The 25268-nt window shown below is 41.6% G+C and overlaps 1 protein-coding gene across 2 annotated transcripts in view; it reads right to left on the reverse strand.

The window, feature by feature from the left end:
* BMERB1 (bMERB domain containing 1) overlaps positions 1 to 25268 on the reverse strand; it is a 46851-nt gene that overhangs the window by 17440 nt on the left and 4143 nt on the right. Inside the window, exons 2-3 of one of the 2 annotated variants that reach the window (XM_071444175.1) lie at positions 15317 to 15472; positions 6560 to 6683 (exon numbers count right to left, since the gene is read on the reverse strand). In XM_071444175.1, the coding sequence (XP_071300276.1) occupies positions 6560 to 6683; positions 15317 to 15472 (280 nt within the window). The remainder of the gene's footprint in view (positions 1 to 6559; positions 6684 to 15316; positions 15473 to 25268) is intronic. The other variant, XM_071444177.1, reaches the window with a different exon arrangement.

Raw genomic sequence — 25268 nt, forward strand, 5'->3', positions numbered from 1 at the left:
TGCATGAAGGCAGGCAATCAGCAGAGAGGCCTTTCTGTATTTAAAATACCTGTATATTTAAATAATATACCTGTATAAATAATATACCTGTATATACCACCTGCATATTTAAATAATATACATGTATAAAATAATTCTGTATTTAAAATAAAATGTGCTGTGCATACTGCAAGTGACACAAAGGTGTGACTCCTGTCTGACCTCTGTGGATGTCCTGTTGTTCTTAGAAGGAATATGGACTTTAATTTTCCCATGAATTTGCCCTAAGTTTGAGATTCTAAGATTCTACCCAATACCCTCCAGAATGCTCATCACTGACTGTCCCACCTCAGCTGCTCCCAGCAATGGATACATCAATACCACAGCAGGACTACTGAGATTCATGGGGTTTGCAACCTGGGAGAAGGATAAAGGTTAAAAAAGACAAGTAAAAAAAAAGTAAGCCTGATTTGAAGCAAGAAAAAAAAAAAAACCCAAACTAGGGAAAAATTATGTTCTCTGGACAGCTAATGAAGCTGTGGGACTGCAAAGTCAAGTTAAAGCAAACTTTTCTATATAAAAGGTCTGGGATTTCAAGTAAACAAACATAATAGTGTAAAATGGTCTAAAATCCTGAATAGAACTCTGCAGGATTTGGATGATGTAGATGTTATGAGTACTCTGGAGAGGAGGGAGTCATCTCCTAATGAGTAGTCAGAGTGTACAATGACCAACTTTAGTTCTGTGCCAGTGTGGAGGTGAATTTGGCCTCTTCACAGCATTAGTTTAGAGATGTAATAACCACACAGACATTAAGAAAATACACCACTGTATTTATAGCATTTTTACAGATTTTAAAGAAAAGTTTAATGAGTAAAATGTTTTCAGTAATTGCCTAAAGCAACCGAATAGGGCTTTATGTTTAATATCTTCTATTCCCTCCACATTAAAAAACTTCCATTCAGAACCACCTACATGGCAGAAATAACCATCCCAAGACAGCTATCACAGGTGGGAGCAACTTCCACAGTTTTAGTTCAAGGTCATCCAATAAAGCTGGCTTCAGGCTTTGCTTTCCATCTGGAAAGCCAGCAGTGGCAGGCACTGGCAGGTTTCCCACAGACTGTGTTTCATGATGACAGTGGATGCTGTTTTATAAGAATTCCATCCCTTTCCACAGGAACAGGCAGTACCTGTTGGTGAGATGATCTCACCTTTACTAATAATATTTACTGGGTCCCACATGTTAATGTGTTTTATAATGCATGAGCTTTGCACTACAAATGATTTTGAAGTTCAGTTTTGATCTGCTCTGTATCACATAGAGGTCTGGGGGTTTGCTGCCTGTCCCTGTCAGCCAAACTGAGCTAATACATGTATCATCCATTTTTACAACCATGTCTTTCAGCACAGCAGATTTCCATGCCCCCAGCAGTCCTAAACTGCCTCTGAAGCCAAGCACATCCACAGCAGCAACACATTAAATGTGTGACACACGGGATGCTGCCCCAGCAGCTCCCTCAGCTTCTGGGTCTGTCATCTCACCAGGAAAGAAGAAAATAAAGGAAGTGGGACAGGAGCATTGGAAAGGAAGAGAGAGTGTGCATGTTCTGACGTGGTGTGTTTGCTTTCCTCAACAGCACAGACAGATTGAACGTTCACAGCTTGACCCAAAACTCTTTTTATTCAGAATGTTTTCAGGAAGGAGCTGAGAGAAGCCTGAGAAGAGAAGGAGGGGGATGCTGGCAGGCTGTAAACTGATGCTTGTCTGTACATATTGTCTCCTTCAGATCTATATATGCTGAGCTCTCAGCTATTCCAAAAACAAACCAGGAAGAGCTGGAGATAGCATCTGATGGCTTCAAGGTATATTTTCATTTCCTGGGCTGGCTGGAGACAGTCACAACAGCTCCTGGCATAATTTTATGAAATTTCATAGGATCAGTATCATTGAAGGAGAGATGCTACAAACAGCCACAATACCTACATAACCTGGACATATCCTGAGGAGGTCCATGCTGGGCACCAAGCAAGGCAGGGTCCTGAGACAAAAATAGCATTTGAAAATGTAATTACAGAGCAAACCACAGTGCATCTGCTCTGCTGTGACTGAGGTTGCCTGAGCTAAAATATGATTGTACAATATAAATTGTGGCATCACCTAATTGAGGAAGGCTTGATTTCATAATCTGAAAATTGTCTCCTTATAAACTTCAGGTAATTCTTCATAGCAAGCAGGTATTCAGCTAGAAGTGATGTGGATTTCCTGGGTTTGAAGAGCACAGCTGCTTTCAGCTGCTCTCCTTTTTTTGTTTTCAAGGGGGAAACAAAAATAAGAAGCAAAGCAAAGGACACATTTACAAAGGTTAATACCTGACTTGCATTTGGCACAATGGTTTGGGAAACATCGTGACCTGTTAGTCCATTGCTTCAGCTCATTTTGCTTTCTTTGTTTCTTTGTATTGATAAAAAGAAAAACAAGAATTATTAGAAAACTGGCCTTTTATAAAGTATACACTACAGGATGAACTATTTCACTGTAGTATATAGCAAATAGATAAGAGTTCATCTGCTTTCCTTGCTTTTCAAATAAAAAAAATTCTGGGCTCAGGCTAAGAATAAGCTGTCACATATTTAATTTTATTGAGTTTCATGCAGCAGAATTTAAAAAGCTGTGTTTTGCAATAAAAATTATTACAAATTTGAAAATCAGAGATGTCAGTTAGAGTTTCTGTAGAGTATATTTTTGTTTCACTTCAGAGTTCCAGAAAGTCACACTGTTTAAATCTTGTATCTTTGTGTGGCAACACTTCATCTTTAAATGCTTTCATTTTTAATTACTGAAATGAGGGCTTACATTATGTTTAGTGCACCAATAAGGAACTTCCACTTCTCTCTGCAAGGCAGAGGAAAAAGAGTGTACAAAGACTGCCAAGTAGCACAAAAGAGTGAAAAATCACATGTATTGAAACTGTACAGATATTTATGGTCTTCACTTAAAATTGTTTGCTGTTTCATTTTTAAACAGGGTAAAACCTGTTTCCACTGCTCTCACAGATGGTTTTTTCCTCTGTTTTGGGGAAGTTTTTTTAATACAGTGATAGGCAGGCTACAGAAATATCTGCGTTTGTCTGAGAGTGAATCCTTGGTCTGTCACTAAAAACCAGTATGTGCTGCTCTGTGGGACTGGGGACATCATTTGTGGGCCTGGCATAGAGAGGCAGTGAAATTGCAGCAAGTTCATAAATGTATCTTCTGAATTTTAAAGTAATTTTGATGGGTACTAGTACATATCCAGTCTGTGGGTCCCCTCCAAGCCAAGCTGCTCTGTGATTCCATGTACAGCCAAGGACTCCCTCTTGCAGAGTCTGTGTTGTGTGAGGAGACATTTGCTGTACAAACCACAGCTGCCAGAAACAGCCTCACCTTCCTGATGACCTCACACAGGAACATTTTCCCTTGGTCACACACAGAAGTGTGAAACATGCAACCCAACTCCATGGCCATGAGCATCTAGACCTTGCTGGGTTCTTTCTCAGTTGGGTTTGTAGGGGGTTTTTAATGGCTGACAAGCTAGAGCAGTTCTCTGCCTAATGTCCTTATTTCATGGCCACATTTGCATCTTCTTCAAGGCAAATAGCAAATTCAATTAGCAGCCTTAGAGCATATTCCCTCCGTGGGTTAAACCTGACAGAGGAAGAGCTTGCTGTGGTTTCCACCAGCAGCAGGCCTAGCTTGCAGTGTGTTGTTTTCTTATTCTTGAGTGAGTATTTTTAAACACAGGGTGGGGTATTTTTTAGCAGTGTTTTGTTGTCTTATTCTTGAGTATTTTTAAATGCAGGGAAGAGCTGTGGCACCTGCTGGTGTGTGCAAGCAGAGCTGACAGGCTGTGTGTGCTGTGACCCTGAGGGCTGGGGACACTCTGAGCACAGCTCCAGAGCCCTGCTTTCTTTAAGCACAGCTACAGTCTACTTTTCCTGCTCTAGGATCTGGCTACATGTGAATAAAAAGATCAGACAGACAGTGAGAAGAAAGAACCATTACTTTAAAAAATGTAGCTGGAAATGTGAGCTGTGCCTGGATGTGCAAGTGCTACAGAATCCTTTCACTGTGTTCATGCTTTCATAAGAACTATTAAAAAAATACCAATTTAACCCAAGAGAATTTCTATTCTGTTGCTAACAGCATGAAAGGCAAAGAAGGGAATACAAACATACCACACAGTTTCTCTAATACTAAGTGTGTGTTTTATCCTTTTGTTCTAATTAAAGGAAAGGCTAAAGCAGATGCAAGAGCTAAAGAGCTGTGGCTCTCATTAAAGCTGCTCTGGCACTCTGTGCTCTGAGTGTAGGTGTAGAGCTGCTCATTAGCAGTGTTCAAAGCTGAGCCTGCTTGAACCTGGCTGAGGAGGCTCAGCTGCATGTGGTTGGTTGGACAGGTCATTCCTAGGGGAATCTAGTCCTGTCAGAAGAAATCAGTTACTAAAATTCATGACCTACATACAGACTTCTGGTCTTTGGATATTGGCAATTCATTGCTTCAGAAATCAAATGAAAAAAGAATATGGCTACATATAAAGTCTTCCACAATATGTCTATGAATTAGAGTTTATGTCATTTGCTTAGTGAAGCAGATACAAAACTTGGACCACTGAGGTAACCATGACATGTGCTGTTAATCTCAGCAACAGATAATTAAAATACATTTGTCATTAAAAGATGTTTGTCATTGAAGACAAATGTAGCCAAGCCCTTCTGTCAGTATAAACTCCCCAGCATGAGAGGCAGTAAAGAACAGGTGCTGCTGTATTACTTGGGTATCACTCTTTTCTCTGGCCATTTCATTCAGTGGCATTCACAAACTGAATTTAACTGCCTCAAGGATTAATGAGCAGAGTCAGAACACTCTGCCACACTGCAGGGAGCAGCTGGGCCAGAAGCTGTGTGAATATCCTGAGAAAAGTGGTCATTAGGTCTGCTGCAGCTGAAGGAATGAGAGGGTCTGTGGCTCTCCATGGCTTAGAAAAGACAGAAACTGGGGCCCCTCTGTCCCCTGCCTGCTCTGCCAAGACCTTGGGCCAACCTCCTGGAGGCTGAAGCTCAGAGGAGCTTTCCTGCCTGTGCCAGGGGGAGGCTGGAGTGCTCTGGGCAGCTCCAGGCACTGTGAGGATGAGACCTGGCCCAGGAGGAGAACAGCTGCACAGTGTGAACACCAGTTCTGTTCCCTTTTCAATAAGCAAGCTCTCCTGTGTTAAATCCCTTACTCAAACACCTGCCAGGCAATACAGAGCAAAGAGTGTGAGCATGGGGGAAATGAAAAGAACAGACTGGATACCAGAACAAACAGAACAATTGCTCTCATTCACTGGGGCAGTTTATTTCAGTGCTTTGTTTGATATAGAAAATGTCAAGAGAAGTGCAGGGTTCAATGATGAGGCTTCTTCCAGATTAAATTTATGTACAAACCAATAACCAAGTAGTGACTTGACTACCAGGAGCAGGAGTGACAAAACCTTTCCTGTTCACTTTATTTGTACCACAAAGGCATTACTAAAGGTCAGTGCCACTATAACCAGCCCTTACTCCAAAGGTGCCTAAGCAGTGATTCTGGCAGAAGTCTCTGGGATAATCCTCAAAGTCTGTGCTGTTTGCAGAGGGGTGAGGCTTCCAGCTTCTGGCAATGCAAGTCAGGGCACCAAAATTAACCTCCAGTGTAAGGGTCAAAGTACCAGCCCCCTGTACTTGAACATGAGCAGAAAGTCAGTGAGTTTTTTCAGAAGCTTCATTAATGCCAAGGGTCTGAGCTCAGCAGGTTTTAGAGCTCCTGAAGTTCTTGGCCAGTCAGCAAAGGCATTTGTTTCTGACCTCAGATACTCACAGACTGAGGACACTTCAAAATAATACACTTCTACATTTGATGATTTAGGAATATTAACCCTATTGCCTTCACCATCAGAAATTGATTAATATTCACGAACCTTCAGTGAGGCTCCTATGCCTGACCTTTTTGGCAATTTTAAAAATCCCTCTTGGAATATTTAATTTGATATATCAGAAAGTGCTTTGTGTTCATAACTTAATGGCTTCCATTTAATAAATGTCAAATCTTGGTTGCTATTAGTGCAGAGCACAATGTGCTCTCTTGTGACATGAGCTGTCTAAGACCACTAATGAAGCAGGAATAAAGCCTGAACTAGGTTAGACTGTGGAAGCTTCAAATCCCCTACCTGTTGATATTTTGTTCAGACAAATATCCTTGCCACAAAGGACTGAAATCAGGTAGGAAAAGATGCTGCATAGACAGGTACTTTGCTAAAGCTTCCTTTTGTAAGTAAGAGATCCATTTTATGTATTCTGCAAAGTGGGCTGAATTAAAAAAAGGTGCTGAATAAAAAAGCAGTAATTTCCTTTGCAACTACAAAAATCATTTCCCAACGGCATTTTGTAAGTGCTCACCTAACTGGGATGCTCTTTATCTTTCTCCCTTTTAAAATGTCAAGCAGATAAAAGTCTTCTAAATACCATTCTTTCCTATTTTGATTAATTTTGCATAGTGTTTTCCCAGAGGGATTGATACTTACATAAACCTGAGTTCTGATTCTCTTCTGACTAAGACTTCCCGAAGTCTCTGGATCTTTGCCATCTCAAGCTCAATTTCCTCAGGCATCATTGTTGTTTCAGCCATTGAAATGATGTCAAGTTGATCTGTGTGTGGAAGCAGGGAAAATGAATTAAGCCAGTCAGACTGTCTTAATGGTGTTTTTCAGGAATGTAAATTAAATCACAGAGCTACCTAACTATGGAGTAATTAATTCAAGTAGTAAAAACTACTCTAGCTGAATGCTGTGCTGACTGCTTTCTCTATTGTTTTTTCTTATTACCTGCAATGTAACAGTTTAGAAGTGAAATACTCCCTAAGCCAAAGTGACAATCATTTTGATAGTCAGGCTCAACCATCCCTCTGAGGAATCCCAACCCCATCCACAGCCAGAGCCACCATTCCTGAACTGACATCACCACAAACTGACTGCCACAAAACCCTCTCAGAGCAATTACCCGCAGCTCTGCAGAGTCCTCCCTTGGTGCAGGCAACATAAACCCATGAATGTTCCCCACCTTTAACCCCTCTAACTCTCCCTGCTGCTCCACCCTGGAGCTAAAGCCCAGCCCCACCAAGAGGAGCCAAGGATGGGCTCAGAAATGATGCAGGAGCTCATCCTGCAAGGGCATTAAAATGGGAAAAAGCACTTTGCAGTAATAACTTGGCAGCTGGTAAGGCCAGGGTGCTTCTGTGATTATTTCTCCATAATTGATGTGTTACCTCTGTAACCCAGAGAGAAACAGGGCTACGGATTGTGCTCCCTGGATGGAAAGCAACCAATTTATGTGAGATGGGTTTGGAAAAGAAACTGCTTGGCCTCTGGAAAACCCCATTCCAAGGGTTCATCATACTTGGCCTTCACATTAAACAAGAATTTAGACACTGAAAAATAGGTTGGCTGAATATCTTGGTACCCAAATGGAGAGATATTCCTGAAAAAAGGCCTGTTTCAGCTTATTGATTTGAAAAGGGGAAAATAGATATACTCAGCATAATTATGCAGAAAACAGCAGACAAAAAGCATCAGAAAATAAGCTGTTCAATTAATAAGGAGGAGACAAACTCTGAAGTCCCTCATGACAGACTAAGCACAGTTGAGAAGAATTTCTGACAAAAACTTGGAGTAGGAATAAAACTACAAAATCTCAGAAAACAGCCCCTGTATGAGCTTAGTTCATGGTTCTCCCAAAACGGAAGCAAAGGAAAAACATTCTATACTATATAAACAAAATATATTTCCCTTGTATTTAAAAATAGATTAAATATTTTTTAAAGTTATCCTGCTATTATTATCTGCAAGTTTTGACTTCCTTTCTTAATTAAGAAAGTGGGAAAACAAATATAAAACATCACTTTTTTTTCCAAGATAACAGAATCTTGAGAAAAAAAAAGTGAGACAGATTAAAAAAAGTGAGACAGATTTTGAAATGTCTGTCATGAGAGAACAGCCATGTTTCAGTAGTTGTTTTTAAACTCAAATTGCAAAACTGGTCTGGAAAGTAAGCTGTCTTGTGTGTCTGAACACACAAATGCTGCCTGTCCAAGATGGATTTCCCTATTAGAAATCATTGTGTTTGTTGGAGTATATTTAGTTGATGTGTAGCCTAAATATCATGAGGTTCTCACAGGCCCACCTCTCATTTTCACTGCTTGCCAGAAATATAAGCAGGAGATGGGAAGTTAATTAATGGAAGCTACCATTAATTAAAGCCAATAATACTGGAAAACAGGAATATAAACCATAAATAAATTACACATACATATTATAAAATTAGCTCTCAAGAGCTCAGAAAACAGAAAAAAAAGGTTACTAATTTACTTGCACTCTGCAGCTCTAGCTGTAAGTGCCCTGGTGTCACTCCTTGTGTGAGGTCAGCCTCCACCCACTGATTTCAACAATTCAGGAACAAACAAGCTTTATGCCCCAGTGATGTGCTTAAAGCAGCACAGGAATTAGTGTGACAGGCAAAGTCTGCTCTGACCCCTTGCAGAACAGAGATTCTCCTTCACATCCCACTCAACGTGTCCTTGAACCAGAGAAAATATTTTTGAACGTGACCCAAAATTATGCAGTGTTTTCCAAAAGACTCAAAAATGCAAGCAAGGCAGCAGAAGTTTGAAAGTGGGGAGAAATAAACACAGAAATCATCAGATATCAGTTCACAGCTTGTCTGCAAGCTGGGAGATGTGGCTGGAGCCCTGGAATAGAGCACAGCTGTGAGGACACCTGGAGAGGCCAGGGCAGGATTGTCCCCCCAGCACTCCCCACAGACACCAACCTCTGGCTCTCAGCTCCTCTTCTGACATCATGGATAACTGGCTCACCTGGGAGCAGCTGTGCTGAAGGATAATTAATTATTTTTCATAAAATGGTTTGAGCTCCTGGGATGTGAACCACTGGGGAAGATTATGTTAACATCATTGAGCCTTTAAGTAAAGCTCTAACTCTGTCCCAGTGAGCAATGACACCTCTGAGACATGATTCAGAACAGCTTCACACAGAAGTCTCTTACATTTTCAAAAAAGAAAGAATGAACATTTCATTTTATTTAAAGCAGGTATGCAGTAGTCAACTATTTTTTTAGCATATATTGAGTTTTTTCCTGGTAATGAGACAAAATTCATAAAGCAAAAGTGGAGACAACACTGAGATTAGTCACAGCCAGTGACAGGATTAAACTATTTTGTCTGTTCTGCAATCTCCAGGATAATTTTCAGTGACAAAGAAACAAGTAAAATGATATTACTGTATGCACAAAAAGATAGCATGAAAATAATTACTATAGGGAAATAAAATTATCAAGCAATTACACATAGGGAGAGGGACTGAAGAGGTAAGCCTGAAGTTATTAATGCATAACTTTGGTTCAATTTAGACACAGACTGGTATAGTTAAACTGGGTATTAACTTAATGATCACACTTCATCCTCAGTGTGGCAGCCAGAAATAGAACAGTAGCCAGCTGTGTTTAAAAGCAACAAAAAACCAAATTGCCTATTAAGTCAATAAGTGCAAAGAAAACGTTAAAAGAAGCCTGAATTGACACAATGAGAAATGGGAGAACACCTCACACCTGGTGTCAATAGTTTAGATCCATTGGGATGGGATGCTGTGATTAATTACCAGCCAAGATCCTGCTGCTGTCACTGGTGGTGGCCCCAAGGGACAGGCTCCCTGTGCTCTGCAGCTATTAGTGCTTTAATTGTCACTTGGGGCTGTCATTGTCACTGTACACCAGAGAGGGTGAGGTCTGGCAGTGACACAGAGGGCCCCAAATCTCTGCTGTGGAACCAAACAATGTCACTGTCACTGCTGGGCTCCAGAACAGCTCAGGCACTGGCAGGGGACACGCAGGGAGGAGCTGCAAGGGTGGGACCCACAGCAAGTGCAGGGTCTGCTCCAGCAGGGCCCTCTGGATCCCCTTCTTTATGGCCCTGCTGCTGCTGGAGCCCAGTCTCACCTTCCAGAGCCTCTTCTTCATGGCCCTGCTGCTGCTGGAACCCACTCACACCTTCCAGAGCCTCTCCTTCATGGCCCTGCTGCTGCTGGAGCCCAGCCACACCTTCCAGAGCCTCTTCTTCATGGCCCTGCTGCTGCTGGAACCCACTCACACCTTCCAGAGCCTCTCCTTCATGGCCCTGCTGCTGCTGGAGCCCAGCCACACCTTCCAGAGCCTCTTCTTTATGGCTCTGCTGCTGCTGGAACCCACTCACACCTTCCAGAGCCACCCCAGTCACTCAGCAGGAGGAGAGCTCCAGCACAGGGCAATGGCCCAGCCCTCTAGCACTGCTCTTCTCCATCCTTGCCATGGCTGAGCCATCCTAAATGAGACTGTCCAACCCATGGCTGCTGAAGCTCCTCAAAGGATGGTGGCACAGACCAGCTGTGAGACTTCTCTGATATGGAAACCACCCAGCAGCAAACCCAGCCCACCCAATGAAGGTGCTCCAGTTAAAAATTATTTTAAGTCATTTTTCTGGACTGGACTTATATTGAGCACTTTGAAGCCTACTTCTACTCCCTTAAATTGTCCAATAATAAGCTAATCCTTGGTAAGAAAATGTTAATAGATAAGTTTTGCTCCAAATCTGGGTCAGAACTTTTGGGGCTTTTTCAAAGAATTCAGTGAAATTCTCAAGTTAATCCTGTTTCACTGAAGTATATTAAGTGCTAATAGAGCAGAGTACAGCAAGTAAACTCTTAATGCTACTTCACATATCAAAATCAAGACTCTCAAGACCACTATTAGTTGATGAGACAAAGCAGAAGTAAGCAGGAGGCACAGGTCAGAAATGGATGAACAGAGAACCAGCTAGTGCAACTTAAAAACACGCTTTGTGGAAATTGAAATAGTTGCATAATGCAGAAAAATTAATTTCTTATAGTTCAAAATATTCCAGATAAAAATATGTTAATGTGAAAAGAATCAGATTATTCCTGTAGTTGGTCACTAACATGTCACCTGGAGGCATGAATGGAGGCCAGCCTTGCAGCCAGCCCTTTTACTGTACCTTCTGTTGTTGCCTCAGAATTGATTTTTTTTCTGTTTGATTTAATCCTTCTGGTGCAGGATGCAGTGGCCAATAACTAACCTGGACAGGAAAAACTACATTTAATTCCTTATTTCTAATCTAGCCTGCTGCAGCATTCTATTACTGTGAATCCTAACAATTACTGAATTTGGCATATGTGTGGCACATTGTATTTATTCAATGCTTTATGATGGAATTACCATATAAATACAATACAAACAGCTGCAATGTGTTTTGTTCCTGGATTGCCTGAGAGGCTGCAGCCTTGTGCAATTTCAAATGGGTAGCCTGGGGGAAAGGGAAAAAAGGGGCAGTGAGCTGGTTGCAGTGGCAGTGGGCACATCCCACAGCCCTTTCACTGCCTGCCTCTCTTGGTTTGGACACTGGCAGCAGCCTGGCTTTGGGACACATCCCAGAAATGTCCTCATCCTGCTGCAGAGTACAGCTCACAGGCCATTTCAGGGGTTCTTTCAGAAATGCTGCATCTCCTCTTTCCCCTCAAGGCAATCTCTTCCCTCTGCTTGTCAATTCATTCTCCTGTTTCTTCTCTAGCACTAAGAACAGGTTGGTGATGGCACAAATTCAGTAAATTTGGGATGGTGCTGCCGGTTCATCAGGCCTCAGTGAGCAGCACAAATACCTGGTGAGTTTTACCACTGTGGAAAAGCAGTCTCTAAAGGCAATAGGAGTGTGCAGAGGCTGTTACTGGAGGAGCAAAAAGCTGATGTGCTGCTCCAGTCACAGTCAGCTGGCAAAAGTTCTCAGAATCCCTTTGCTTGCACTGCTGTCATTGGCACTGAATGCTGGAGATAACACAGCTGGATTTTGCTTCTACCAGGAAGCTGATTTGTTTTTTCTTATTATTGTGCCTGTTATAATTTTTGAGTCCTTATTGATACTTCTCCATGAATGGAGAAACACATTTAAATTTTGGGTCTTTAGCATGTAGAGCCATGAACTGCATTTTGGGTTGACAAAGGAGCACAGTTCCTTCACAGCTGGCCAGATGTGCTTTGTCCCTGCAAGCAGTGGTAATGCAAACTTTCTGACAAAACTGTGTCTGCTGGTAAATGCCAGAGAAGTGGCATTCAGAGTATTTGGGGGATAACACGTTGGATTCAGTACATTTACTATAAAGTCAGGAAGAATTCTGTGCAAAGACCCTTGTTTCCTTTCAGTGCTTGAGGATCCAGAACAGCCTTGCACTTCTGGAAATGTTAAATTAAAAAAAAAAAAAATCAGAAGTTTCAACTGCAATGCAGCTCCCAGATGCACAGGGGGTAACCTTAGAGCTCTGAGATGTTGGCTTAAACCAGGCATCAAGGCTTCAAATACTTTTGCCAGACAGCAGGGCACCCAGAAATCCCAAAGGTGGTTTTTTCACATGCTCCATGTCTCAGCAGAAACCTCTGGGCTGGCTGAGTCCCCTTAGAGCTTGGCTTTGCCACAGGCAGCTGTGAAAGCTGGCAGCTCCAGGGATCCTCTTTGGCAGGAAGGGTCCAGAGATGCCTCCTGAAAGCTGATTAAACACCAGGATCTCTGGGAGTGTCATGGTCATCCAACATCCCTGCTTCACAGCTGTCATTTGGAGAAGGGGGAAAAGAAGTGGGAGATTTATCTGATTTGTGGGGAATTGTGGTGCATCTTTGCTTCCAGCAGACCTGAAGCACAAAGCACTGGCCAGCTCAGCCCTGTGCTGTGCTGTGTAAAGATCATTTATGTACTGGGACAAACTGCTGGACTCAGGCAGTTCTTTGCATCTGCAGCTCCTCAGGCAAGAGATCAGAATTTCATGTCTGTAGAGAGACACATATGATTATTTTTTTTCTCTATTCATCCATCTCTGCTCATTCAAAACCCAGCACAGATCATTCTGTTTGCCATATAATCTCCTCCCCAAGAACTATTAAATCATCTGCTGTAACTGGTGATGGCTCTGTCCATGGGCCAGCTGTGGTCTGGGCGTAATAGCAAAATTATAATATTGGGATTTATTTTGTCCAGATCATGAATACTTTTTTATTCTTTAATTATCACAGATTTACAGCCTAGACATCTTCAAACATAATTTTCTACTTCCAAAGCATTTCACTCACACTCTACCATATGACCCCATTTTAAAATTAGGTGAGCAGAGAATAGAAAAAGCACTGTGTGCAATTGCCCACTGCACTTCCAGAATCACTGCCCTGTCTGTTCCACATCTAAGAGCCTCTGGTTATAAAAAGATTCTTTTAGTTGCTTATCCTGTATGTTCTTGTTCTTATCTCCAAGCCTTGACCTTTTATTTTTTATTATTTACCTTTGCTAGAAAGCCTGTTGGCAGCAGTCTATTCTTTCCCATTTCAGCCTTTTGTATACTTGGTCTCACTGAGATTTCTCTTGAAATACAAATGCCAGATTCACAGTTTTGAATGTTAACTCCTTCCTCTAACTCTGAAAGCCCTTTTGGTTCCTTTCCTGTGGTATTATACTCAAAGACCTGCACACAATGTCTCCTGTCACATCTGATGGAAGTGCCTGCAGTTTCCCCCTGCCCAAATAAGATTCTCAGCTGCTTTCCATCTTTTAGGCTGTACTTCTGTAGAACAAGTTGCATTGCACTGAATACAGCTGGTTTAAAAACTGAACCTGAAAGAGATCCTGCTCTGAGTTTTCTCACTGAACTACAAATCCCCCAGCAGAAATAGACAGTCAGTGGTAAAAGTGATTGATAATTAAGGATGGTCTTCAGTACTTGCTAACTAGAAGTTTTACAGTTAAATGATGGTTCCAACTTTCTAATTCAGGGACAATTTTCTGCCCTTGCTCCCTATTAAAATATATATATCAGCCCAAATCCATAATGATAAGATCTATAAAGATCTTGCCTCTTAAAAAAAGCATCAATTAAAGTCTTGTTTGTTATCCTGTAAAATTTATAAGCAGTAATTATTCTTGGCTTTGTTTTTTGTCAGTTTATGACAGTTTCAGTTTCCTAAGTGGGTAATTATGCAACCCTTTAATCTTACACTTCCCCCAGGAAAAAGATATCTCTAGTCTTAAGGAACTGCTCTGTGCATAGAAAGCTTCATCTTGGTTGTAATGATATCCTGAAAAAACAGCTCATTGCAATAGTTGTTCATCCTGCCCTGACAATGGGATCCTGTGAATCATCACCAGGCTGGAGTTCTTGTAGAAATTTAATGGCAGGCATAGGTCTCAATGTGACATTCAGACTTAATGAACCTCAAAATCTGTGCTGCTGTCCTATGTTTGGACTATAAATTCCATTTGTTCTATCTTGCACTTCAGCTTTCAGATTTCAGCACTCTCTTGATTCTGATGCTGTCAGCCTTGTGGTGTCACCTGCTCGTGGTGATGGGGATGGGTCCTGTGGACAAGCTCAGGTACCTGCAGGCACAGCAGGGCAGGCTCAGGAATCAGAGAAGGTTAATTTGACTATTATCTGGGGCTTTACTCATTAAAGTAGGATTTAGCTGTCTGAGGTCCAGTGTCCACTGCAGTCAGACACTGCCCCTACAAAGACTGCAGACCCTCTCCATGCAGGAAGCCATAAGGATCCATCCTGTCAAATTAAACCCTCCCTTCACCAGAGTGCTCCATCTCTGCTTTTATGTTCCTCCCTCCTAAGGGTGCTTGTGTGTGCAAGGAACTGACTCAGTACAGTGGGACAATTTGCTCCTTAATTATCTGTAACTAGAGTCAGTTGTAGCTGTAAATCTATGCTTGATTTGGTGCTGGTTTGTAGCAATATCAGTATGATTTTCATGGCTGTGTTTTCTACCCCTGGGAGTTCTGCTAGCTTTCTCTATTTTTATAGTCTTTGATTTGTGACTCACAGTACTTTGGATACTCTGGGAGGACTTTTCCTCAGTAGTACCCTCTCTTCCAGTAGTTTAAGAGATCATACAAAACCACATTTACAGACCAGGAAACAGGATTTCAGTACTCACAGCAATAAATAACCAGGAAGTCAGAACTTAATATTGAACTAAAGTTTCTTTGAAAAGATAAGGAAAAAGCAGCTTCTCATTAAAATCTTTGCATAAACAATGAATAAAAGCCCCAGGCCTGATTTGATTATGCCATAATATTGTCATAAATACAGATTTTATTCGTGTGATAGAAATTTGCAGGATGTAAATAAATTCAGGATATGCAGAAGGATGTCCACTGAGATAAATTACCTAATGGCAGTTACAGGTTGGATCTTGAAAATCCTTAGGAGCCTTGACACTCCAATTACAGGGCTCAACTTTGCTCCTTTGAAGTCGATTCCAGGACTGTCTGGGTAATTTGCATGCCCCAGCCAATTTCCATTCACTCAGTGATAACAAGGGTGCACACACATCTCCAGCTGGTTAGAGGGCAAATGCATAGAAATGAGGAAAACATAACCATGCAAACAGCAAAGGGAGTTGGAACTAATATCTCTTTATAAAACCCTTTTTAAACTCAAGTCCTATCGAATTAACAATCCCCAGACACATTATTCATGGATTCACACACAATTCTCCACTCAGCTGAAACCAAATCCTCTGTATTAGTATCAGCTGCATCTCTGAGTTGAGGCAGTTTTCAAATATCCAGATTCTAAATTAGGCAGATTTAACTTTTTCTTCCTTCTGGTGGCTGTGATAAGGTCACAGCAGCTCATGCCTTCAGATGCAAGCTGGCCTGCAAATGTCTGCTCAGTAGCCAGCTCAGGATCATCTCAGCACAGTCCTTTCACACATTCAACATAAATACTGAGCAGCACAGTGAGTCTGTGCTGGAGCCTCAGAAATCCTGACAGAGTGCAAAAAGGATTTGCTCACACACAGAAATGTTTCAGAGCAATTCCAATTCCTTCCACACTGGAAGGGCATTGTCACCCTTGATTGATGCCACCATTGCAGAGCCCAGCTTTCAGTGCCTGAACTGAGCCACAAACTCTCTCCAAGACAACTTCAGTCCATTTGCAAAATAGCCTGTGGTATCTCATCCAACCATTTTTGTTGGGCATAAAGAAGGATTAAGTGGGTTTGAGTGGGATTTAAAGAAAAGCTGTCCACATAATTAGGTCTGCAGAGATTTATGACAGACTTCACAAAGTACTATAATTGAATTGTGCAAGGACATTTTCCAGACTTCCTACTGTTGTTCCCCATTCTAAATAAACTCTAGTTTGGGTACCAGTACCACATTCCTTGTTGCCAGATGCTCTGACAACAGGACTTTTTACACATTTGGCTGGTGAGTTCAGGTGAGGTGTGAAAGCAATTTCCCCCAGACCACATTAAATGTCAGTCTGGAACTAAGCAACCTAATTTGTCTTGCTGTAACTGAAATAACAGAGTGGCATTTTCCCACCTCCTTCTAGGAGATGTACCACTGTGTGTTTCATCAGGATTGTCCTACTGACCTAACCACAGGGAAGGGTGCCCTCATTATCCCAGCAGAACTAAACCCAGAAACTTCCCCTAATGTTCTGTTCTTCTGGTTCCTCACTCTTCTCTCTGCCCCTACACACAGATAAACAAATAAATAAATCTCTGCATGTGAGACAAACCAGCTGATTTCTCAAGATACTGTTTCATATACCACATATCACAGACTTAGAGATTTTCTTAATTACACACCCAGTCTGGAATGTGTTCCATTTAAAATGCTGCCCAGAGAAATTCTCAGTACCAAGGCAATATGTGACCTCATAACTCATGTATGAACTCACTCTGTTCTAAAAAAATCATTACAAACACAAATACTTGGTGCAAAGTTTGAGGTCTCCTCTATGAGAAGTCACCTTTCTAATGAGGCAGGTGTTAGAAAAAGGACTTTTTTTTCATCTGAGCCACAAATTTCATCTCAGTGCACCTCCACATTACATTAAAGGGTGAGATCAAGATTTTTGACATATGCTGAACATACACTTCACCAAGAATTAGCCACCACAAACCCAACAAATTACAATCCTGTGTTTCTTAAGTTGAAATCCTCTGTTTATGAATTAAATATAAGCCTAAGAAGAGCTAGAAACAAATTTGTCTTTCAGTGAAATATTGGGATGCCACCAGCATAAAATCTGTTGGTTTTTAAAATGAATTAAGCTAAATTGCTTCCTTTTTCCTTCTTCTTCCCCCCTCAGGTAACCTTTCCTATTTGATTTTCTGGCTTTACAATGAGATTTTCCTATTTCAATCGGCGTTTATCTCCCTGTTGCTATATGAAAACTTGCAACCAGCAAAGAAAATAATATTGGCTCTTTTCAGGAAGTGCTATCAGACAGGATGAATAGACAAAACACACTCACTATAACCTGCCTCAGACCACTGTTCATACAGTAAATTCCACAGGATTAAATCATGAATTCACCTTTTTCTTGCAGTTTTAAGCTCTGTGTACTAATTCTTACATTTAATGGGAAATTATTTATAAAAAGGAAAATATAAGCTCCATTTAATTATTTCCTCAGAACTCATTATTCAAAGTTAATGACCTTCTGGATTAAGTAAGCCTTTTGTGATGAATCTCATTTTTACAAACATTTATCTGAATTGATTATCTTTGACCTAATTTGTGTTGGTGCAGACTGGGGTATAAAACAATGCTCAAGTACTGCTATAAACAGTTCATGCTATTTTATTTGCAGCTGTTTGCACATTTTTCAGTTTGTTTGCAATATTGATTCATTTAGAAAGATACACATCTCAAAACAGCCATCTCCCATGCTGCCTGTTTCTTTATTTGACTCACCAGCAAACACCCATTTATCCTAACCAGCATCTGATAATGCCCTGGGTTAGCCCACAAAAATGTCATTGTTATCCATTCTTCTGGGACAGCACACAAAAACCTCTCCACTGTTATTAGGGGAGGACGTTCCACAGGACCTGGAAACTGATGAGAATCCTGATCATTTGTCCTAGCAGGCAGAAAATGGTTTCTAGCTTGGATATTTTGTCTTTCTACCACTGCAGAAAGAGGAAACCTGGGAAAATCATTAAAAGGATATTCCATGAGATGGGATCCTGTTTCCTGCTCCTTGTATATTTTACTCCACTGCAAAGGGCACTGGATGACCTCCTTATAAACACACACAGAAGTGTCTCTGCTCCCTTGTGCAGAGTGAATGCAAACACGCCACAAGGACAATATTTCCTTGCTGTAAATACCTACATATGTGGAGGATTCATAGGAGACAGTTTTTTCTTGCTTGTAACACCTTCCCAGCATGAGAACAGTTACATCAGATTTACTCTGTTGTGGCTAACCACATAATTTCAAAACAATAAAATTAAGTGCTGTGATTTTCTCCACTACAAGAATACTTTTACAAAGATATTTTATATCCAGACTATTCTACATAAAAAAGCTCACATCAGCTACTATGAAATGACTGCAACTAAATAAAACTAGAAAGACTGAATGCTTGAAAAAAATGCTTTGCCTGGGCAAGAGTGATGCTGGAAGAGTTCTTGTACGTGTTCTTTGTTTCTGATAGGGAATTACCCTGAAATTTCAGCTCCCTTGCAGGATATCTCTGCTGAACAGACACAACTTGGACCACACAAGCTCAGAATGTTTTTTGTGCATTAGGTGTGGTGTGTCCAGCCTCAGATCCTGCAGCTCTGCATGCACAGCCCTGGAGCAGGGTTTGAACCCTGTCCTTCTTTCTCTGAATAAACATGGGAGACGAGGCAGAAAGCTGCAGTAAAGCCAGGAGGAATCAAGGTGAGATGAATTAAGCTCAGTCATTCATTCCAGCACACTGTGCCTGTGTCAAAGACAAGACTGAACACAGTGGAAAATGCTGCTGGAGCCAGGGCAGGAACTGGCACCCATCCTGATCAGGGAGTATATGGAAACAGTTCCATAACATGTAAACCTTGAAATAGGCCTTAATATTCCCCTCTTCCCCAAGTGATTGTCCTAGTACCACTGTTACATCCCTCTTGAATACTTTTTTCAGTTTATCAGCAAATAAATAAAGGACCACACTGGTCACTGGCCACCTGCAGATACCTCAGTGTTTCCCACACACAAGCACCACTCACTTGTCCTCCCTCCAGTGACCTCCAGTGCCTCAGAGGCAGAGAAAGTAACAGCCAGAAATCAAACTGCATTAGTTACCTCTTTCTAGAGTTCTGATTTGTGAAAACAGGCACTAGCTTTCCTAGTAGCTCTCCAATTATTTAAAAAGAATACAAAAGAGTCAGGAGTTGCAAGTCCCAGAGTAGCCAGCTCTTGGTATCTGCTCACTAATACCTTCACACAGGTGGGGGGTGTGCAGGACAGAGGAACAGACCAAGGGCTCAAAAGAATATTTTATTTTTCAAAATAAACCTGTGTGGGACGAAAACTTGCTTGACATTTAAATAAACCATGATGCTGACAATGCAGCTGCTATTGGATTTCCATAGTCCTTTCACCTTTTCCCATGATGCTATGAATTGAAAATACAACCTTGTGCACTTTAAACAGCAGTTTGTCCTTCAGAGAATGAGGAGAACATACAGCTGTGTGCAGCCTGGTGGGGAGCTTTGCACAGTGGATGTGATCTGACAGCTCTTTCTATGAAAAAATGGATCCAAAGCAGGACACAAAAAATTAGGGAAAATTGCCTTTGAAGGTCGAGCCAGGAGCCCTCATTGTCAGTTTTATTCAGTGGCACTGGGTTAGAGCTGCATCTGTGAGGAGCTATTTCAGTGTGGCTCAGGAGAGCTGCCAGGAGCCAGGAAGGCTCTGGAAGGGGTTTCTGTGCCCAGCCCTGCAGGAGGCTGAGCACTACCAGGAGGCTGGAAATAGAAACTGGAACAGTTCCTTGCTGTGGCAGGTACCTTCCCTCGTGTGGATCTTCACTGAAATCATTGCACATTCCCATCTGCAGCAAGGCTGAGTTGAAGCCACACTCCAAGGAAAGCAATTCATGCTACATCACTTCATTTTATGTCATGGAGATTTAAAAAGCAGTATTAAGAAACACAGATTACTTGTTCATTTACTTCTGTCATTTTGCTCAGTGGTCAAAGGAAACAGCCTGTGGATTTCCATTTTATTCCTCACCAGAGTCAGATTCTGATCCTGTAATACTAACAAAAAGCTTCAGCACTTATGTTTCAAATGCTGTGACAGTGCCAGCTACAGCTAATGTTGAGGGATTCAAAACTTATTTAGTTTGGTACTTTTTAAAGACTTTTTTCTATCCTTATTAATTATTTTTAACTCCAAAACACAAAGTCAATAAAATGTTCACTCTCAAAGAGTCTTGTAAAACCTCTTTAGGAATAAATATATGAGCATCAGTCGATAAAGAGCAGCATATGTGCAAGTGAAATAATAGTAAAATGGCCACAGGCATTTTAAGATTTCACGCCTTCAGGACCTTATTTGACTGCATACCAGAGAGTTTGCTTTTCTGTCTCTCTCCCCACCCTGTGATGTGATTCTCTAACACAGTTTTCTAACAGTGATCTAAACATCTTAGCTGGTAGGTAATTTTGGGTAACTACAAAACCACTGGGTAATTATTATAGACATACAAGTCCAATCCAGTAAAGACCAAAACTGTTTCTGATGTAGAGAGCTGCTTCAGACAGCAAAGAAACTGGTTCACATAACAGATTCCCACTCCAGCAAGTAAATAAATATTGGGAAAATGCTGCTCAGGAGCCAAGGAAAAAAGGTGTTTCTCATTTGATGGGACAAGTAATTTCTCAGGGGAATGAATGTTGCTATTCTTAAGGCCATGGGCATACAATGTGTACAGTCTGACAGCAGAGTGGGAGGTCAGGCAGCAGAGAATCATACTGGGATCTTGTTCTTCAGTGTATGAGGCACACAATATCTGCAGGGAGCCACAGGCAAAAGCTGTGTCCTTTCTTAAAGATCAAATAGCCAGAGCCAGAAAAGACAAAACCATCTGGTTCTTTCTCACTGAATTCTGAGGTGAAACAGCACAGGGCTCTTCAACTCACACAAATGATGACAGCTGGCAAAAAAATGTTTTGTACTTGCCTTTCATCTGTGGATGTGGAGTCATTCTCTAGCAAGCTCTGTCTGCACCGAGTAAATTGCTTTTGCATACTGACTTTTGATTCACTTTTCTTATACACTAATACTTTCTTCCTCACAACTGGCACTGGGCAGCTATGAGTTTGAGCTGATTGAGGTCTCAGAGGCAAAGAAATGAAGGAATTCAAGCAGAGCTTATCTACACCTGAAACAAATCGATAGCTGGCCGTCACCTTCTTTTTGCATACCAGAAAGAAAGAAATTTCATAATCACAGGATGTTTCACCCCTTGCCAAGGCAGAGACAAATGGATCCTGATTTTACTGGCTTTCAAATCACCATGGCTTGCCCTTCACTATCACATCCCACACACTCTCTGTGCCACAGACAACATCAGCCTGAAGGAAAATGTGTGCTCAGAACCTGCCAAACTGCAGGAACTTCAATCCCCTCCCAGGCACCATGCCCAGAGGAAGCTGTTTGGGAATCCATGGTAGAGGATAAGGAGAGAAACTACAGATTGGATAAGGAAGGTGGGGACACAAATGCATAACTGAATTTCTGTGACTTTCTCTGGTGTGAAAAAGGATAATTTGAGGAGCAGCGCTCGCTGTAGGGGCTCCAATGTGTTTCCTAATGATTCACTGCTCAGGCAGGGAGATTGAAGTGCCACTACCCTGCCAGTGCAAATGGTTCTCCAGGGAGAAAATGCTCATCCCTGCTTGCCACAGGGACAAGTGAGGGCAGAGAGACCAACCCCATGGGGCAGCCTGACACAGATTCCCAGGAGAGCCCTCCTGGCAGCGACACAGCCCCAGATTCCCTCTCCAGTTTTCTGAAGAACATCAAGGTGAGCAGGGCTCTAGGAGATGAAGGCACAGAGCCTGGTCCAGTTTTGCTTTTACTGAAATCAGTGAGGAAATCTCCATTCCTGCCAATGGAGTCAGCACTGTGTTTTCTATTTTCAACCAAGAAAGTGTCAATGAGGCTCCTCCATCCTTTCCCAGGGAGGTCAGGTCACTGTCCTGCTCTTTTGGCTTCAACTCCATTATTCTAAAATTCACTTTGGCCTCCTGGACTGCAAGGACAGAAGTGGTAGAAATGACTGTTGATTCCTTTCTTGGTTTGAGTTGTTTTCTACAAAAGATTAAGTAATCTTTTAAATCACTTTATAGTGAGATCTTTTGTTCTAATTTCACCGGTATATGAGAAAACCAAAATGTGGGTGTAAAAAAACTCCTAAAAGCCCTAATCAATGAAGGTTTGGGTGGTGGAAGGATTCAGGGCAATAAAAAGATCCTTAAACACTGCTGATAGTCTTACAATGACAAATTCCCTCTTGCATTTTGGTAGGGTTTGCAGTCATTAGGTTTTTGCAATGAGCAGCTTGTGTCACTGGAAATCATTCATCCTCATTCAGTAACAAACTCTCTTAAAATTATTTTCTCAGATATTTTGCCCTTTTTGAGCTGACAGAATGTTGATAATTCATGTTTCATTTCTGGTCCTGAAGGGCAACTAACATAATTTATCCAAGGGTGCTCCTCCTGATTTCTCATAGTTTGCCCTCCAAGCATACATTTTTCATCTCTGAGTTTTGAATCCATTTATACTGTGCCTTTTAAGTAGGCAGACAGCAGAACATGTTTCATGGAAATAAATCAGCATTATTTATTGTCTCTGGGTCTATTTTATTAAGTAAGATTTTTATGAAAATGGAACATATTTGGCTACAGAAGAAAAGCCCTCTGGGAATAAGGATTAAAGAGTGCTGAGTTTCAAACTTTCTTGCACTCAGTAACTACAAGAAAATAAAGAGTGCTGAGTTACAAACTTTCTTGTGCTCAGTGACTACAAGAAAACTCAAGAAACCTCACCAGGATACACAGTACTTTGCAGTGCATGCCCAATCCCAAATGTAAGTTTTGATTCCTGTTTTATAACCACCCTTGAGGCAGACATACACACATTCTCACAAGTGGTTTCTCTGATGAAAACATGCCATGCAACTAAGACATCAGTTATCAAACACAGTAAAAAAAAAAAAAATTACACAGACTGAGTCCATAATCCCACAGGCTACCAACAGCAAGGATGATTTGTGTAGTTCAAAGTGTCCTACTTTCCAAACCGAACGCATTTTTTCTGTAAAATATGTTTAAAGGAAATGAGAAAATTCATGAGCAACAGTCTCAAATATGACACTTAATGTTCATCTATGACTTTTTCAGCAATTATTGTTGACACTGGTTTGCCTATAAACACTGCATTACATGTTAAGTGCTCATTTCCTGCTTGGCAGAGTTGGGCACAGAGTTTTGGAAGCCATTAACCCTCAGATTTACAAGTGTCTCAGGTGAGAGAAATGTCTTTGCTGAGACATGTGAGTGGATGTGCAGCAGTAAGATCTAGATCCATAATAACCACCATGTTTTTGTGAAGTAGCCCCTATCCAGAATTACACAGAACAGGTCAGGCTGGTAGGGAGCACAGTGCTCAGCTCTCCTTCCCTGCTCAGCAGGGTCATTCCAGAGCACACAGCACAGGATTGTGTCCAGATGGTTCTGGAATATCTCCAGAGAGGGAGACTCCACAGCCTGTCTGGACAATCAGTCCCAGGGCTCGGGCACTCTCAGGGAAGAAGTTCTTCCTCGTGCTCAGGTGGAACTTCCCGGGCATCAGTTCCTGCCCGTTCCTCCTGTGCCACTGCTGGGCCAGGGAGCAGAGCCCGGTCCCTGCTCTGAGCCCTCCCTGCTCACACTGACAGGCACTGCTGAGGGCTCCTCTCAGCCATCTCCTCTGGAGGCTCAACAGCCCCAGCTCCTTCAGCCCCTTCTTGCTCCTCTCAGCCCCTCTGGCTTTGATTAAATCAGGATGGATTTGGTTGTGCAGAACCTTGGGACAAGTTAGGCAGTAAATAAGCTGCATTTTTTGTTGAGATACCCTGGACACACATAGCCAGACAAAAAAAGTGAAGGAAGGGCAAAACTCATGAAATGTGTTAGGGAGACTATGGGAGCAAGGGTGGCCCATTAACTGATATATTTCAGTTCTGTGGCCCTGAGACACTCACATAAAGTATCACCTGGAAAAAGCTGCTTTAAGAGTCCCAGTTCCCCCTACTGTTGACCAATATTTTAGTAAGAATGCACTCTGAGGCACTGAAATAGTTCCAGTTCTCCCTTTTCCTTCCTTCTCTGTCTCAGTAGCTGCCTGGAGCAACCAGCTGTGGGAGGGGGAATTAGAAAAATGAGACAATGTGTATAATAGTATAAACTGGATTAGTCTCACTCTGTCAATCATTCTCTGGGCTCTTTGTGAAGTAAATGAAAATCCAAGTTACAGCTTTCTTTCATGAGCTACAGGGGATGCAGCAATGACCTGGTGGAGGTTATTAAATGGAACATTTTAGGTAGACACTGCTAGCCAAAATCACCACTGATTTAGAAAAACACTAAGCTGTGTAGGGGAGGTTTAGAGCCATCTGACTGCCATCAAAGCAGGTGAGTTTTACAGCTGTTCTATAGAAAACAGCCTCAATCCTTTCTAGAAAACCCTTTCTGATTTTCAGTGTGGGAGTTCTGTCTTGGTTCCACAGATCAGACACGGCTGCTTTTCCTCTTGAAGTACAATACAAATATGTTAACATTAAAAATAATGAATAAGGTAAAAATCTAGAACTGGCAGCATCCTTCCAATCAGTTGTCTTTGTTGATGACAATGTTTTGCCTGATATTTTCTAAAAAGGTCTAGGTTCACTATGAATATTTTATTGTCACTTTCCATTTTTTGGTCACTCTCTTAAAAAATTTTGCACAGTTGTGGGTTAAGGGTTTTTTTTAAATGGAGACATGGAAAGAATATTAATTACATTCTCTGTTGGAAGCCCATGTTCAGACCTTCACAAAGCCAGCATTCTTGCTGTTTCTATAAAAAGCAGCATAACTGTGTGTATCCTTCAGTTAGCCTCTTTCCCACCTATTTAATAGATGGCCTGAATAAGCCTAATTTGTTTTGTGTCTTTTATTGCCTGTAATAGATACAATTAACAATTATGGGGAATTTACAGTGACACAAGGGCATAACTGTGAAGGAACAGCAGCAATGGTTGGGTCATATAAATTCTTTTTGTGCCTCTGAAGCTTTATTTTTCTTTCTTT

This window comes from Agelaius tricolor, unplaced genomic scaffold (assembly GCF_023055355.1).
Source record: "Agelaius tricolor isolate 1412-34295 unplaced genomic scaffold, bAgeTri1.0.p SCAF_19, whole genome shotgun sequence".
Classification (NCBI taxonomy): domain Eukaryota; kingdom Metazoa; phylum Chordata; class Aves; order Passeriformes; family Icteridae; genus Agelaius; species Agelaius tricolor.